At 36.5% G+C, this 17,735-nt stretch overlaps 1 protein-coding gene across 1 annotated transcript; it reads right to left on the reverse strand.

Annotated features, from left to right (window-relative positions):
• Positions 1-4: 4 nt before the first annotated feature.
• Positions 5-10,915, reverse strand: LOC135210354 (cellular tumor antigen p53-like). Its single transcript, XM_064243244.1, has 6 exons — positions 10,705-10,915; positions 5,813-6,625; positions 4,805-4,985; positions 4,098-4,281; positions 958-1,183; positions 5-575 (listed from the first exon to the last, which is right to left on the reverse strand). The coding sequence occupies exons 1-6, from the start codon at positions 10,843-10,845 to the stop codon at positions 405-407; spliced, it is 1,716 nt and encodes a 571-aa protein (XP_064099314.1). The 5' UTR covers positions 10,846-10,915; the 3' UTR covers positions 5-404.
• Between the last annotated feature and the right edge of the window lie 6,820 nt (positions 10,916-17,735).

Here is a 17,735-nt window from a genome sequence, read left to right on the forward strand (position 1 = left end):
ACAATATTTTATATAACTTTAATCGGTGTTCATTTTATAAACTAAAAAGTCACGACTAGGAATCAAGTATTTTGTTTTACTATAACATAAAATGTGGAAGATATTATGTTAACCTTTAATAATGATCAGTTGGCCATCAATGTTCATGGTAATTGATAAAACTAGAACTTCTAGCCAAATAACAACTGTCTTTTTTATACTTAAGTTTAATTTCTTGAATACAAAGGTTGCTTTGAAGTTCCTAACTATTCTTAGAAAAGACATACCCCATCGTTCGTAAATTGATCGCATATATATGCAGTAAGTCATATTCTTATCTGTAAAGCATTATTCCATATGTCATGCACATGGCTAAAAACTTCCTATTCTGGGCCGATGGCTTATGTTTTTTGAAGTGTAGAATTTTAAATGACGTCCTTAGGCGAGTCCCACCAGCGGTCGAAATCAGCCTTTGCACTGGCATAGTCTTCAGGCTGAAGCTCTTGGAACCTTTTTTCCATGTAGGCAAAGTAAGCAGCTCTTCTTCCGGATTCCAGAGCAGATGAGACCGCCTCATTAATAGACTGATTGATAGACTGCAGGAGAATCATATTTATTTTTTTTAGTTTAAAATATCATGAAACAATAAAGAATTATATATATTCAAAATCTACTGTAGAACGTGTTAAACTGGCTGATACTGAGGACTTGACTGTCTGTGACAGTTTGGACTAAGGATAGTAGCTCCGAAAAAAATATTCTTACAATGGTATTTTTCATTCTTACTCAGTTTTGGCTCTTCAAGTCTTCGAAATGGTAACTGTTTCTAAATTTTTTATTCAATAGAAATTCATTAATGTATGCAAAAAATCTATACTACGTAAAAATAAAAAATATTGGTATAAACCCTACTCTAAATTGTTAAGTCTGTTATATACAATAGCTTATGTACCACAATTTTTTTTTGTCATGTTTTACCTGTGTGACAATTGAAAAAACTGAAGTGTTCGTTGACAAAACGGAAGTGTTCGTTGACAGAGTATCGTTTGGTGTTAGTATTCCGCCTAATTGTACTTGTTCAGACCCCATTGCACCATCTACTGTATCTATTTCTGGCACCTCTTTATTCTTTGACACCTTGGCATCACGTCTTGGACAGGCACTAATCTTCAGTTCCAAGCATTGACGTCCCACAACTTGTCCTCTGGAAATATACTTATACCGATAAGTCCTCCGGAAATACACTTATAAACTTTCTGATGATTCAAGTATTTATTTTCAGTTCTTCATCCTCAGTAAGAAATAGCTTGAGTATAAATTTTGTTTGTATGACAGAATCAAACTATTAAATGAATTTTTTTTCTCCTTTTAAGATTAAATTTTGAAATGTGCTGCTGAAATGATACCTTCATTGTCAACAATTCGGTATTAAAAACCTTAATATTTACAAAATGGACAGTAACGCTATTACTACAACACTGCTTGTTATAAATGTTAGGGTAAGTTGAATATTGGAAATTGAAACGAAAGAACCCTGAATAAAAGTGGAAAGATAGAATAGGTAGAAAATTAATTCAAGAGTGCATCATGGTGTAAGGAATAGGAAGAAGGATTGGAGGGAGGTGGTGTCTGTTTATTCAGGAAGAATAGCTGGAATTGGAAAAAGAGTTGGCATGATTTTAATTTAATACGAAAGGCAGAAAATTGACCTTGCTGACTGGAGAGCAGTGGACTACTAAAACGAAGATTACCATTGACAAGATTTTAAGTAAAACAGGCAATGAGTAGTAATTATGTGCCATGCAACGAGGAATAATATCGTTGAAGAAATGAAAGATTAATTGTATACAGAACGACAAAATGTTACTGACGAATAAAGAAGTATTAGAACTGTTTTTCTTGTTTTGAAAGCAATAACAGATAAGAACAGCAAAGGTATGGAGGATGTATAGACAAGGAAGGCCTGAGAAAGACTGCAAACGAAAATGCTGAACTTTTGGGCGCTGCTAATATGATAATTGGAAGTACTCGTTTGAAAGGACGTCTGTACATACTAGATGATTTGCCGGCTGAAACTGAAATGAACACCTCTTATACCAAGTGAAATGTTGGCAGAAAATGGAATGAGGAAACAAAGCCTGATGGTTGGGAATTGGAAGTGTAGCAAAGACACCTACAAAAGGTGATCAGGTTGAATTTGGTAACTACGTAGAGGCTTTTCACTTTAGTCAGTGTGTACTGTAAATAAATATTCAGTATCTTATGAGTAGGCTGGAGGAAGCAATTTATAAAAATGCTTAGAGATGGAAAAGTTTGCTTTTAAAAAGGCATAGATCAAGTATTTATGTCAAGACATGTTGCACAGCTGTATATGAAATTTAAGTATCCCTTTGGATGTTTTTTTTTTATTTTTTATTTTTATTTTTTTTTTTTTTATTATTATTATTACGGAAAGGCATTTTACAGCACTCACTGGCATGTTATGGAAGGTCTTGCATCAATATGGCATTCCAGTTAAATAAGTAAAGCTAATTGAAATGATCGAAGAACGAAGGAGATGAAAAATTAATGCTCATGTGGTCTTGTTAAGTGACATGCTTATTAATAAATTGTGGGGTGCTACGAGAGAATGTTGTTTTACTTTTACTGTTTGCCCTTGTCAGATTTCTTAGGGCAAAACGTGGTCAGAGATGGAAGAGATGATTTATATGGTTGAAAAAGAATGAAGTCAAGGTTAGAATGCTGAATTAGGATATTATTAGAATATGTAAGAACATGTTCTAATATGCAAAATTCCACAAGATTTACATTCTTCACCTAATAGAATGCATCATATATGTAGAGATGAGGCTCAAAATAGAATTATTTAGCAAAAACATCCGGCACAGGTTCTCTGGAGTTATTTACTAAAAGACTAAATAAGGCAACTCAGACCTTTGAGAGGTTGAATAGGAATTAGAAGTAAAATGAACTGAAATCACATACAGAAATAAGGTTACACTTGTGTGTAGTACGATCTGTAATGCTATAAGGACATGAATCACAGTGTGGAATTAAATCCTAAAGGTTTTGCCAACTTGATAATAGAGCTTTAAGAAGAATGTTAGGAGTCAGAGGCTGTGATAGTTATTTGTTATATCAAATGGAAAATTATTCAACTCCACATGTAGATGAGATAATGGTGAAAGAGATGGAAATGGATTAGATATATCCTCCGCACAACCCTTGGAGAATAATGCATATTAGGTCATTTGGGCTTATGTGGGCACCAGGAATTCAGAATTGGAAGACCCAGGCCGACTTGGACGAGAACTACGAGAAGGCGGACTGGAGATTATCAGAAGACATTACGTAGAAAAGACTTGGTGACTGAATATCCCAGAGGCCCTTTCTGTCTCGTAGCAAGAGGTTAGGGTGATGATGATTATCATAACTTGTGTCTTGTGTCCAAAGTAGTATTCGAGATTATTAAGGCAGCTCTTTGTTACTGAGAACATGAGCTGTTCAAGACACATTGGGAGGAATTTCACGCAGGAAAGAGAGGGAGAAAGGAAATAACTATAAAATACGATGTCAGTGAATAGATGGGCCAGAGAGTGTCACTTCTGTATCTGTTTTCATGAAAATATGAATAGCGAAGAGGTTCAGATTACAAGGATATGTTGCAAATAATTGTGAACTTTTCAAATGTGCCAAGAAATGTGAACAGTAAATAATTTTGATAAATGAATGAAGTATATCTTTTTAGATTTAGAACCTGTAACCATTCGAATACAACGAATTGAAAAGCTGTGCGTCGTAGAGCAAGGTGTTCTATACGTAGTTACTATGCTTCTATTACTCATTGGTTAGTTGTCTTTTCAGCTGTATTTAATTGTTTATTCTTACAACAACCGAATCTTTAGGAATCGTTATGAGTTTCGAGGGGAGCTGCTGAGGTTGATGCAGCTTAAAGATTCTGTATTATCTTTATTTACTGTGATCGTGTTTGTTTTTAACTCCACTCTCGCATAAATGCCATCTATCACCAAAGACTACATCAAAACAAGATAGGTCCCTCGTGAAGGGTAGTTGCAATTTGTCAGTTAAATGGCTGAACTTATTACTAGATCACTTACTCTCTTTCTAACTGGCAAATCAACGTCAGATTTTTCCTCATGATGCATGAGTTACGGCACAAGAACTTCAGCTGGACGCTGTATTTCCCTTCTGAGGATGGTGATGGTGGTACAACGATCGATGGGTGTGGTTCTTCCTCCCAAATGGTTGTGCCAGATCCAGACCTAACTTCCAACATATGATCTGAAAGAATGCAATGTAATGGTCTCAAAATGCTGTCTATTTTTGCAAAAAGTTAAATTGCTTAGTGTCAGCACATCGGCGTGAGAAAAATAATTTTGTTTTTCGTGAGGAGTGTTGTATTTGATTTGATAGCATTCTAATTCTCAGACCTATCTTAGTAAATAAGTATTTCTCCAGCACCTGAAACGTGTTTACAAATTATGGCAATATTGATTAACAAAGTGGAGATTGTTAACTTTGTTCTTTTACTTTCAGCATCATGTAATAAGACCGTAATGTATTTGTCCACAAATCTACTTAGTCGTTATTCACAGTAATGTAAGCAGACCCACGTAAAATCTCTGTCAAAAAATAATGACACTGTATACAGTGTTGTTGTGAAGATACTGAGTCAAGCAAAAACGACTTCCATGGAAAGACTAGAATTTTCTACAACCGGCAGTTTGCAATAAAACTACTTATCTCACACACTCAACCAAATAATTATTCTTCACCCAATTTAAACATTGTATTCTGTACTTACTAGGATGTTCTGGCTTCTGGTGATTCTTGCATGGGAAAACAGGCTGCGTGGCTTCACAGTCCTTAGAGAACACAATAAGAAACCTCATGGCTGCCGAGTAATCTGCGGAGTGTCTGACAACGGTGGTAATGCAATGGTCTAATTCCGTGAAAAGGTGACGGTTACCATAGGCATCTTCTTTCTGGAATAATGTGATAATGAAGACCAGCACAAAGAGACAGTTATAAAACTCTCGGCATTCCTTCGTTATCATTGATCATTATGATATTCAGATTGAATTTTATATATATATATATATATATATATATATATATATATATATATATATATATATATATAATATATAATATATATATAATATATATAACGGGATTATGTCTTAAATTGAAAAGCATTACTTTGTTTGAAGGAGCTTATAATTTTGACCACCTTGCTGACTCCTAACTGCAACTGGACATTCAAGTTTGCAAACTGTTCTTTCCTGCCTAAAATTACTTTATGGTGTACTAGGTTACACAGTGATTCTCAAACTATGGGTCGCGACCCAAGACCCAAAATTGGGTGGATAGATTAATTTGGATGGGTCCTAGGCAAATAGGAAAATTATCACACTATCAGCGTATTTCAGCTATCTAATTGATTTCTTTTAACCACAAGTGGATTCTATTAATTTAGTTTTGTAAATGAAAAGCAGTCCCATGGATTTTATCAGTTTAGTTTTGTGAATGGAAAGCAGTGCCATGAGAATGGAAAGCAGTGCCATGAATCCTGTTAGTTTAGTTTTGCGAAAAGGAAAAACAGTGCCATGGATCCCACTAGTTTAGTTTTGTGAAAGGAAAGCTGTTCACATTATTTATTCCAAAATGAAGTGTATATATCACTACATTTTCTTTTTAATTTAGTCTGGGTCGCGAAGGATTCAAATGTTCCAAATAGGGTCGCTCACGAAAAAGTTTGAGAATCTCTTAGGATATAGGTAATATGATGTAGGAGATAGGTAACACATACTAGCACTAATTTGGGTGACTCTCCAGGAAATATAACGTGGAGGCCGTATATACCAATGAAACTGTTTCTTTGTGGGAACTGTGCTACTGGAGGCCCTCTACTGGGTTCTATGCCTTTTCCTTGGATGAGCTCATCGATGTCGGTGTGACCCCTGTCAGATCTGTTGCCTCCTTCGTTTTCCGTATAGCTTTTGGGCACAGCCCACTCATTACCAACTTGGTAAGTTGTCATCCGGGAGGAATACATGCTATCTCGAATAGATGGCGGGGCACCGCCTTCTGGAGGTTTATAGATTGCTACGGAACCCTTTGACTGGAAACTCGTAGGTAGTGCTGAAGTAACTGGAAGGTTATGACTATAAGTGGGTGCTAAGTTACTAGCACTTGTTGAAGGTTGATCACAGTGATTATACATATTGTTACTTTGGTTTGCAGTAAGAGCACTTTGTGTTGTTTCCAGAGAATATGAGTTGCTGTTAGGGGCTGCATTCGTTGATGGGTGATGAAGAGGAGGCCCAGGGACATATTGTGCAGTTTTCATCGTTAAGAAATGGTTTGCACTCGAGAGAGAGGCTGCACTATTGCTAAAAGTGCTAGAAATGTTCGTCATATTATTTTGTGCCGATTGCTGCTGACAGGGCGGGATGAATTGTTGGCTTGTAGATATCGAGGAGTTTTGGAATCGAGAAGTAACATCGTTAGTCGAAGTTAAAAGAGTCTGAAAAAGATCTTGCTGGATGATGGTATTACCAGAAGCTCCTTGATTGGTGATTAAATTATCTTCGAAATTTGTTTTAGGACCTTGTGTTGGGACCTGGAAAAGCAGAAACAAATATTGTACTTCAGAAAGAGTAGGACAAAATTTCTAAAATGGATATATGGCACTAAATTTTTAAATCAAGAAGTAATTATGAACAGAACGTTTCACATCTTCATGATCTAATTGAACTACGTTCATTGCCTCAAAAATCAGTCCAATGAAACATAAAAAGGATATATATATATATATATATATATATATATAAACATTAAAAGATAACGTAGATGACTTCCTAACGACATTCAATTAATAATGTTTTGCCTTTCCGTTAAAAGACAAACATGGTATGGTACAATGAACTTTTCAGGAATATAACTGTGACCAATCATTTATCTATTAAGAGAGACTTGACGTATATATGTACGTATTCATATATATATATATATATATATATATATATATATATATATATATATATATATATATACCGTACCATGTTTGTCTTTTAACGGAAAGGCAAAACATTATTAATGTCGTTAGGAAGTCATCTACATTATCTTTTAATGCTAATACACTGAAATACTTTTTTTTATTTACTTTGCAGTGGGGTATGTAACGTTGTTGAGCGGGCATTTTAAAGTATTACATGTAGCTTACTTTCATATACTTACTTCATAAATATGTTTACACTGTAGTTTCAGTTGTAGAGAACTTTTAAAGTTGAGCTGAAGATTTTAACCACGTAGTTTGTATTTTTTATAAGTTTTTCTTTACATCTTAAGTGTTGCTTATTATGTTCTTTAAAGACTGGTGAGATAAATAAAATAACTAGTTATGATTGTTATATCCTATAAAGAATAATAGTAAATAAATTTGTTCAGAATACTGCAGCCCAATATACAAGCCTTACCATTAGCAAGAATTAATTACTGCTACTGGTCCTCAGGTTTAGCCCTTACACCTTCTGAACTTGTTATGACCCTGATTTCAGCAATGAATCCATCAAACCTTGAGCACTAGTACTTGTCCGTACTCTTCTGAGGCATCTCGGGGCAGAACGCTACCTTCAGGTGATGTTTCAGCTGTGCTAAGAAACCTCAGAAGAATACAGCCTCCTTGTGCTCAAGGTTTGTTGGTTGAGATCAGGGTCATAACAAGCTCAGAGAGAGCAAGGGCCAAACCTGAGGACCAGTAACTTTAATTAATTTTTGCTAATGATAAGGCTTGTATATTGGGTTGCAGTCTTCTGAACAAATTTTCTTTTATTCTTTTCAAAACATAATCATAATTGTTTATTGTTCATTTCATCCTTATGTAAAGAATATAATAAGCAACACATACATAAAATTATACCCTTTGTAGATGAGATGATGATAATGAAAGGGAGAGAAGATGGTTCAGACGTGTTCTTGGCGTAACCTTTGCGAGATTAGTGCAGTATATTGTCAGCTGTGCCCTCACAACGTTAGAGTCTATGGTGAAGAGCAGTTGTGGGACAGATAACAATCGTGTATTAAATAAGTGGCAAGAGGACGACGAAGGTAATTAATAACTGACTGAGAGGGGACGAAGGTAATTAAGGACTGACTGAGAGGCAAGTGGGTAAATGGAAATTTGGATAGATGATGTCAGAAGAACGTGCTGTCCTGCATCGTTGAAATGAGTACTTTGAAGAGGAGGGAGGATAGATGGGAGGGGATGTGAATGATCCCAGAGTGGAAGAGTAATGTAAATTTGAGAATTCTTGTGAACATGTAAAAAGGATTATTAGAAGGTTTTGAAATGAAGACACCAAGAGTTAGAGATATCAAAGGTGAAGTGTGATTCGGTGACTGACTAAGGTGTATAAAGTATGATTAGGTAAAGATTCCAAGTAAATGAGTATCGAATAATTGATTTTAAGCATAAGGATACAAGTTATTTTAAGGAGATTGTAAGAAATATACTGGTTTGATACTATGTACTTATATACCATGAAAATTGTATGGTAGGATTTTGATTTGCAAAATAGGACGGATAATAACGGGTTGATAGAGGAAGAGCAGTGTTTGTTAAAGGAAGAATATGCTTTGATAATCAAGTGTTTGTTGTGAAACAATTGTGTGGTGAGTAGGAAAAGGCTACATGTCCTGTACATGGACCGGTAGAATGTATCTTATAAAACTTTTATTGATACAATGTGCTCTCTTGCTTTTTCTTCGGAGCCTCCCCTTATCCACATATATATATATATATATATATATATATATATATATATAATATATATATATATATATATATATAATGTGGATAAGGGGAGGCTCCGAAGAAAAAGCAAGAGAGCTTTCAATATATATATATATATATATATATATATATATATATATGCTAAATAAGCAGAGGCTCCTAAAAAAAAACCAAGGGCTATGACTGTTAAAACTTCAACATTAGCCATTTCATGTGCCTTAGACTAGAGAAATTTCATATACATATATATATATATATATATATATATATATATATATATATATATATATGTGTGTGTGTGTGTGTGTGTGGTGGGGGGGGGGAAGAGGTGTAAAGTAGTACTCAAAAGACAATGACACTAAGAATGTTTACTTGAAAGTGCTTGTGTAGAGACTTATCAACGACAGTAGTGTAATAGAAATAAAAACTTTTAAAGTAGAAATTTGATAAATAGGCCTTTATTTCACTTTGGCAAGTGCATTTTTTTAAATTAAAATTTTCTCACAGCTTACGTCAGCTGCTCTACCTATCTGAACCTTACTAAACAAAAGTTTTTGAAAAGGGCTGGTAGAGATCAAAACGGTAACGCAACGGTATGTAATGTCATATTTCTCCCTTGGAATACCTGGAATACCTTTGTGTGTGTGTTTGCATCTAATATGGACACACGTGCCGTATTATTTACATATGCAACTCACAAAAACAAACTTCGACTAACGTTTAATAGCAATGCAAACAACATTATCCACTTTGGGTATTCAGTGTCAGAAGTGAAGTTGAATTAACAAATGGAGGCAACACCCGGCGTATTTAAACCAAACCTTCTCTTGATTTATATCCCCCAATAATCAACTTTGTAAGGTCAGACATCCTTCACTGGCCACGCTATGGTTGGAGACCCTCCAGAGCAGGTAGGAAATTGAGGAGAGAGATATGCCGGGCCACTGACGGGTATGCGTCCAAAGACTTCCTTTGTCTTGATACAACTTTAGACAACAAAGGGAACCTTGTTATAAGCCAAATATTACCGATGAAGTACGGAGGCAAACGACTGAGAGAGTGGAGCTGCATACTTGAGGGAACATATACTTGAGACCTGCAAACTTCATGAGCGGACACTTAATGTGGCGTACTTCGCACTCCTCAGCTGGTAAAGGTTGAAGACATTTTTAGCTAACAGTTTGCTCTCACCTCCGCACCCTCTTCCTCTTCTGCCAAATTTGTACGGGAATTGTCTGCTTGAAGCTAACAGATCCGTCGTGAATAGACAATGCAGCAACACTGTCTGCATTAATCATTTTCCCTTTCATGCTAACTAGAAAAAACTACAATTGTTTTACAATTGTTTTCACAGGACTTCAACGTTTGTTAACGATTTAATTCCCTGCCTTATGATGGGGCTTTGGCTCTGCTGGTGTTCGTTGTGTACATATGATAACAAACTTCAGGTAGTGTTTGTTTTCTGGCTATCTAGTGTGCACAGCCAAGATGTGATTTCATATTTTTAAAAATACTTAAAACGGTTACAAATTGTCTTGAAGTACCCAGTAATGAAGTTTCCAATTTAAACCGAACAAAATAGACATAAATTTAATATGCTTTACTATTTGTATTTAGGAATATGATGTTCTCGTGTTGGTTCAGATGATAAAAACATTTCGAGGAAATGTACCTCATTTGATTCTTTTCTTCTCTCTTATCTAATAACGTAACTGATGATCGGGTAAACCATACACAACTAGAAATGTTTTTATTCCTAATAATAAAATTTCGCTGACAATTAACACTTGTAGGCCTTATTTTAGTGAATTTTTCTTAATACGACGCATAGGTCTGGGCTATCCCAGTCATGTTTCTATGCGTCCAGAAGTATTTTTGGCAAGAGGAAATATGTTTTATAAGAATACCGTTTGTTGTAACTGCTGTTGCTGCTGAAGATAAGGTTGCTGCTGCTGTTGCTGTTGCTGTTGTTGTTGTTGCTGTTGCTGTTGCTGGAAGGGTTGTTGTTGTCCCTGATCGCTGTCGTCGATTTTCAGTTTCTTGACCATATTTGGAGAATTCAACAACCTCAATAAGTCGTTCCGAGACTTTCAACTACACAACTGCACGCTTTTTAGCTCCAGGCTCTGCAGTGACTAATCTTATCTCCTTGTCTCTCTCTGTTGCCTTTATCTTATCATCCGTTATCGGGAAAATATCCCTTTTATTTAGGTAAGATTTTTTTTCATTTCAGCTGTTAATGTTTGTATACCTCTACACTTTCATAACAACACCCTCACCGATTAATAAGTTTCACACTTATCATCAACAGGAAGCATTGTCGTCCCAAGTACTCTTATGACATTTTCTTAGAAAACCCTAAATATAGTAAAACAAGTCGGTAATAATTATTATTATATTTAACATTTTTCACCTTTATTCCCTGTGTTGTCCGTTTAATGTTAGGAATGTTATTATCATTATATTAACAGCTGTTCTTTATTAATTTCTCAATTACCTTATTACTTTGCAAACATTTCTTTATAATACTCAATAACTTGATAGTGTTTTAGATAACACCGGAGTTTTGATAAAGTTGCGGTATGCAGATAGCTGTCTCGACAGGTTTTTAATTTTGTTAGATTCTCTCTCTCTCTCTCTCTCTCCTCTCTCGTCTCTCTCTCTCTCTCTCTCTCTCTCTCTCTCTCTCTCTCTCATATTCATATATATATATAATAATATATAATATAATATATAATATGATATGTCCGATTCTTTGGTCTACTTTTGCCCTTAATTTTAGAAGCGGATGAACAAAGAATCGATACTATATAACGGACGGCGGACGACCATAAATTAGTGTTTATGAGCTGAGCTATTTCAAGAGTTTTTTTTATTTTGTTGGATATAAGTAAAAATTGCATGTGGGCAACCCCAGAAACTATTTGGTCTAACCATGTCATAATTCTCGTAAATGTAATCAAATTGGCTTTTAATTTTACCAATCTATATGCTATTCGTTACAGAAATGCTTCTCACAAAAATCAGTACCTTTAGTTTATAAATCACCAACAGTTCTAACATGGATGGAAACAGTAGGGCTGGAGAACTAGAGACTTTGAAGCTTTGAATGATTAGTGCCTCGTTGTCATGGCAACTGGTGATGGATTCCACTGGACTAAATCACTTCTCAGTATCTCAATGGAAAATCTCGTTACTAGCCAAGAAATGTGTAATTTTCAAAAGCGCGACGACGCGCACACCACACACACACAGCACCACACAACAACACCACCACCACACACACACACACACACACACACACACACACACACACATATTGCTTGAGTAGTTAGAAATGTTGATGGTTAAACCACAGAGTACGTAGGAATTTGCAATTTATTGGCAAGGAATGGTGATAATACGTTTGGCTTAAAGTAAACGCTAAAAAAAGCGGTGGTAATTTCGTCGCGAGTAATTTGTGAATGAGGGGGTATCTCTATCTCAGAAGCATTTGGTCTGTTACTTTTTTCCGTTTACAGGAGAGAGCTCGTCGACTTCCTCATTTCGTTGGGGTTGGGAGTTGCTGGGTCGGGGGGGCTGGGGCGAGGGGGGGAATCATTGGTACTCTACCCTTATCAGTCCTTGAATAAACATTCACATTGTATGAGCTCAATGTTATTATAAGAAAAACAAGCAGTCGTAGGATTCTACAGGCGCAATAGTAACCTTTACTAAAATTCCAGAAATATCGGATCAGTATCATCCTACATGGCAAAAGATTTCTTGACTCGTATAGAGTCTGTAAAATCAGTGCGCTTTATCTTCATCTAATTCCTCTGTGAATTTTCGAGAACGTCAGTCTTTTCTTGATAGTGTTAATGCAGGATGCAAAACCTGGCAAGTACTGCTGTGGTTGTTGAGAACTACAAGATGGAGTTGAATGTAATAGCACTGCTTTATGTACTATCTATTAAATGCTCAGACAAAGACATACTTTAATTTAGTCAAGTTTGATCGAGTTCGTGGGATCTGGCACGATTTTCAAGTCGTACACCATCGTTGACATCGGTCGAGACAGAGAAAGGTTGCTGACGAGCACAACTATAAACTGCAGGCCAAATGTTGCTTTCTCCGGCTGATGGTGTGTATTTAAACTATAATTAGTATTATTGTTAATATTGTATCGGTATCATTAAACACTAAAAATATGCTTTGCTGAAAAGATGTAAATTTTCAAATAGTATATTAAGGACTACTCCTTGATATACTATTTGAAAATTTACATATAAATGTTAGTATATACCATTAAATTATAGGTCGCAATTAATGTTGCAAATTCAAGTCACCAATTACTTGCTGTTATCTGTGGAAGCAAAGTTAGTATATAACATAGCTAATCTTGTTCACAGACACGTAGGTAAGCAGCGGTATGAAAGATTGATTAATTAAGTACGAAACAATACCAACTCAACATACAGCCTGTCAAGGGTAGGTAGGGAAAACTGCCAGTGGTAGGAGATACCATTTAATTTAAACAATATGAACAGGAACCCTTTGAGTAAATTGACAGTAAGACGTCTTCTACTAGAACAAGAAAATCAGTAAAAGTGCAATATAGACCACCATATACAAATTAAACATCTTAAGATAAATATATAATTGTCTAACGAAATAAGTTTGATTTTGATAATGAAACAAGACGAACTCGTTGTATATGGAGAATAAGTTTTGGATCGAAGGTAGGGAGGAACTTTTAACAAACTTTGTAAAATAATAATAAAAAAATTTAGAAAATTTGTAAACTGAATCGGTATGAAATAATTTGAATCAATATGGAATAATTTTTACTTCCTGAAGTAGTAGAGTAGTATCAGATAACTTTTAAAAAGGCTAAATGAGAAGGCTTCTCACAGATAAAGCATAACAATTTCATCTATTGTGATGTTGATTCATTTCACCTCGTAGACGTTGCTATTAACTTTCAGCTCCATCAAACTGAAAGTAATAACAGCACAGAACAATAACATTGTAGAAAAACTAAGATGTTTAAAATAGCCACAAATAAAATTCATGAAATGATATTGATCATATTTTGTAACTTGTCTTTACTTTCGAAAATTATTGAAACTACCAACAGCTCGTTGAGCTATCGAAAATTATTGAAACTCTACTAACAGCTCGTTGAACATTTTCAAAGAACGAAATTTCTCCAGCAAAACATTACTGTTGAGAATAGAACGTTTTTTTTTCATTCTTTCTTTAAATCTATATGGATAGACTCACCGGACTTAGCGAAGAAGGCTCCAAGGGAAAAGTGTCCTACAGAGGCACAAGTAATTGGGAAAGGTAATAAGTAAAAATGAGGAATTGGAAAATTAAATATATACATGGGAATTATTCAGGAGACATTAGCAGAAAGCATGAATGGGGTGCTCTTTAAACAATTCGAGATCTGAAAATTGTGCAACTGCACTTGGAAAACTATTCCACGTTTTAGTTGTAGCTGAGATAAAACACATTTGGAAACTATGTAGTAACCTGTTACTAGAAAACTGAACGTTGTTTGCAGTAGCAGCCTGCCTTGTGTTGGAGGCAAACACACTTTATTTTAGTATATTTTATGCAACAAACATAATGAACCCAATTTTAATATTGATTTTTGGCATTGACGCAATTTGACAAAAACTTTACTGATGGCCGTATCATCTGAGAGTTTGAAATGAGAGTCAGCACTCTAAACAAGGTACTAATAGTTTAATCGTGAAATATTTACAGTAGGTAACAACTTTTTGACCCCTTGAGTAGGACTCTTTCCAGGGGTGAGGGGATAAGGGACCCTGGCTTCTGTGGGAATGTTCGTGCATTCCCATAGGTGCCCTGGGTCCTGACGGAACATTCTGCAACCCTCTCTCTCTTACTTTTAATCCTTCTCTCTTTCTTTCCTGAATCCTTCTCTCCAACCTCTAAATTTTGACTGTATTTTGGACTGCTTTTGTTGACTTTTGGAATGGACTTAGCCAAGCTTTGACAGTCCTTCTGATTTGATGGAGAGTGGGGTTGGACGGCATTCCTCCTCACCCGTAGAACTGGAGTACCCGACTTGTCCGAGCGAGGGGAAACTTTTTATGTTAAAACTCTGCACTCAGTGTTGGGTCTGATCTCGACAGACTGATGACCCTCAAGGCACTGGGTGTGGGGTGTATATCTGGGTAGGACTCCTAAGGTGCTATATCACCCTCTAATTGTGGCTCGATGGTGGGTATGGGGCCAACCTGGATGAATGTTCACACCATAATCTGATGGATTTTTATTTAACCCCCTCTGTTGATGACTCTCGCCTGATTAAGGATTGCGCATGAGGCTCTCCACTCGACCAAACACCGGGACACCAGGATGTAAGTACTGGTGGTGTAAATGAAAATCTAAGAGTGTATTGTAGTAACATATGTGATAAAGTCGATTTTGACATATTACATAATTACATGAAACAATTTGGCAAGGTAGATAGAATAAAATTACGAATTGTTAAAAGTCCCATCTCTTATGAAAGTTGCATAACCTTTTGCAAAGCTGAATATGCCTCCAAAGCTCTGAAAGTTGCATAACCTTTTGCAAAGCTGAATATGCCTCCAAAGCTCTAGAGAGTCTGGATGGTAAAAATGTCTTTGGTTCAGTTTGCCATGCGAAGTTGTTTAATATAAAAAATTTGGAAGAGGATGAGACAGACTATGTACCCAGCAAATTTGAGATTGATAGCCAAAAACACCTGGCAAAAGATGACCCAAAATTGATATGGCATGTTGCAAATTACAAACAGGGCAAAGAAAACTTCTTAACAGCATGCAAGTATCAACAAAGGAAGATTGGTGCCATTCCTAAAGGCAGTATTAAAAGATATGGTAAAGGAGGCTTGATCAAAGCAAATAACGATATTCAAATTTAAGTTTTTTCAAAATTCCAACCAACCGAAGATGGTAATATTTTAGATGTATCTCCTCATCGATTATTTAACATTAAACGGGGTATAGTTTATAGCAGAGACCTATATGAGTTTGAAGAGGAGGAAATATTAAAAATGTCCTACATATGTCATTAAAATTAGAAAATTGAATGGCACTCAGCATGCCATTGAATTGACTTTCACCTGCTCCTACTTACCGGAATATATTGATATAGACCACTCTCGGGTTTGGGTTAAGCCATTTAAATATTGACCAACCCAGTGTTATAAATGCTTTGAATATGGCCACATATCAAACTCTTGTACAAAACCAGGAAAGTGCTTTGTGTGCTCTGGTGAACATGTAAAGGACAACTGCAAAGCTGATAAATACTGTCTCCACTGTGCTGGCAATCATTCTCTTAATTGGAGGGGCTGCCCTCAATATATTTTCCGACAAGAAGTTGTAAACACTGCTTATAATAACTTTATCAGCATAGGAGAAGCCAAACGCTTGGTTCGAGGTGCTAACAAAAGTGGTGGATCCTCATTTGCTTCCACTGTTATGGGAAATAATGCATTCCATCAGTCTGCTCCCCCTCAAAGTGAGACCACTTTGACGTGGTGAGGGGGTTCTTGAACCCCTGGAATTTGTTCCCGGGTTTGAGTCCAACAACAAAAGATGTTCTGTGTGCTCTGCGTAGCATGATAATTTTGACGTGTTTTGGACATGTGTTTAAAATATTAGAAATGTTTTGGAGTTTTTTTGTGTAATTTTCCACATTTTCTAAAATTTTACTGCTTAGGTGAGTCTGAGAAGGGATCGTGCTTGGAAAGGGTTTGCATTCAAAGCTAATTGTGGGAGTTGTGGTGGTTGAGTCGCCACCCGATATGGTTTGGACCTAAGAGATAGTGATGGGATTTTCTTATTGCCATCTTGAGGGCGGAACCATCATCAGGGATTAGCCCATCGGAATCCAGGGGGGGCTGGTGTTTGGGGAAGCCCACCAATACGTTTGGAGTGGGGAGTCGGTCCCCATTAGTGGGGGCAAAACTCCCAGCAGGCGGATTGGCTTATACCTGGGCCACTGCAAGCATATCGATGCTATCCCGAAAGGGTAGGGTATGGGGGGGACTCTCACTTGTGCCATTGGTGGAGAATGTGAATACTTGACTGATCCACGATACTTTCTTGGTAAAACCAAGCAGTTTTGGGTGTGTAGGTGAGCCGGTTTGTGTGAGGTGGTCTGGTTTGTGCGTGCTTAGTCTCCTGGGATCGCTTTGTGGGCTTGTACGGTTTGTTGGGGTGGGGAGTTTGGGCATTAGAGGCTGCCTTGGTTTCCCTTTCTGATGTGCTGTTGGGGTCTCAGTGGGGCTCTTTGATTTATGGTGTGCACTTTTTGGACATATGAATATGAACTGGCATTATTCTATGAATTTGGACAAAAGTTTTCCCTCCCCTGGATCCGATGACTTACTGGAACTGGCAACGACTTCTGGCTTGAAGATGGATATGAGCTTGGCTATCGGACAGAACCAAACACCGAGACACCAGAGTGTTAGTAAATCTGGTGGTTATGATCCTAATAATAGAGTTCTTCATTGCATTAATATAAACGTGTCATTAGATTATGAGTGCTTGTACAGTGTAATGAAACAATTTGGTAAAGTGGAAAGAATGAAATTAGTTCTGGAAAAAGACAAGCAGTCATTCTCTGCTTATGTTAAATTTTCCTCCCCCTTGGAAGCTAGTGAGGCACAACAGACTCCATGGCCACATTCTTAATGATTCGGTTCTTAGCACGAAAGTGTTTTCAGTGAAAAGTTTAAATGATGAGCCATTTGATTTTATCCCTGAGAACGAAGAACATGGACCAGCCCCGTGTACCAGAGTGCTTCCTACCCCTATATGGCATGTAGCTAGCTACAAGGAGGGAGGAAAAATTTTTATAAAGACTGCCGAATGTATCAAGAGCAAGGTAGGTTCCATTCCCATTGGAAACTTGAAGCGTTATA

This window comes from Macrobrachium nipponense, chromosome 39 (assembly GCF_015104395.2).
Source record: "Macrobrachium nipponense isolate FS-2020 chromosome 39, ASM1510439v2, whole genome shotgun sequence".
Lineage (NCBI taxonomy): Eukaryota > Metazoa > Arthropoda > Malacostraca > Decapoda > Palaemonidae > Macrobrachium > Macrobrachium nipponense.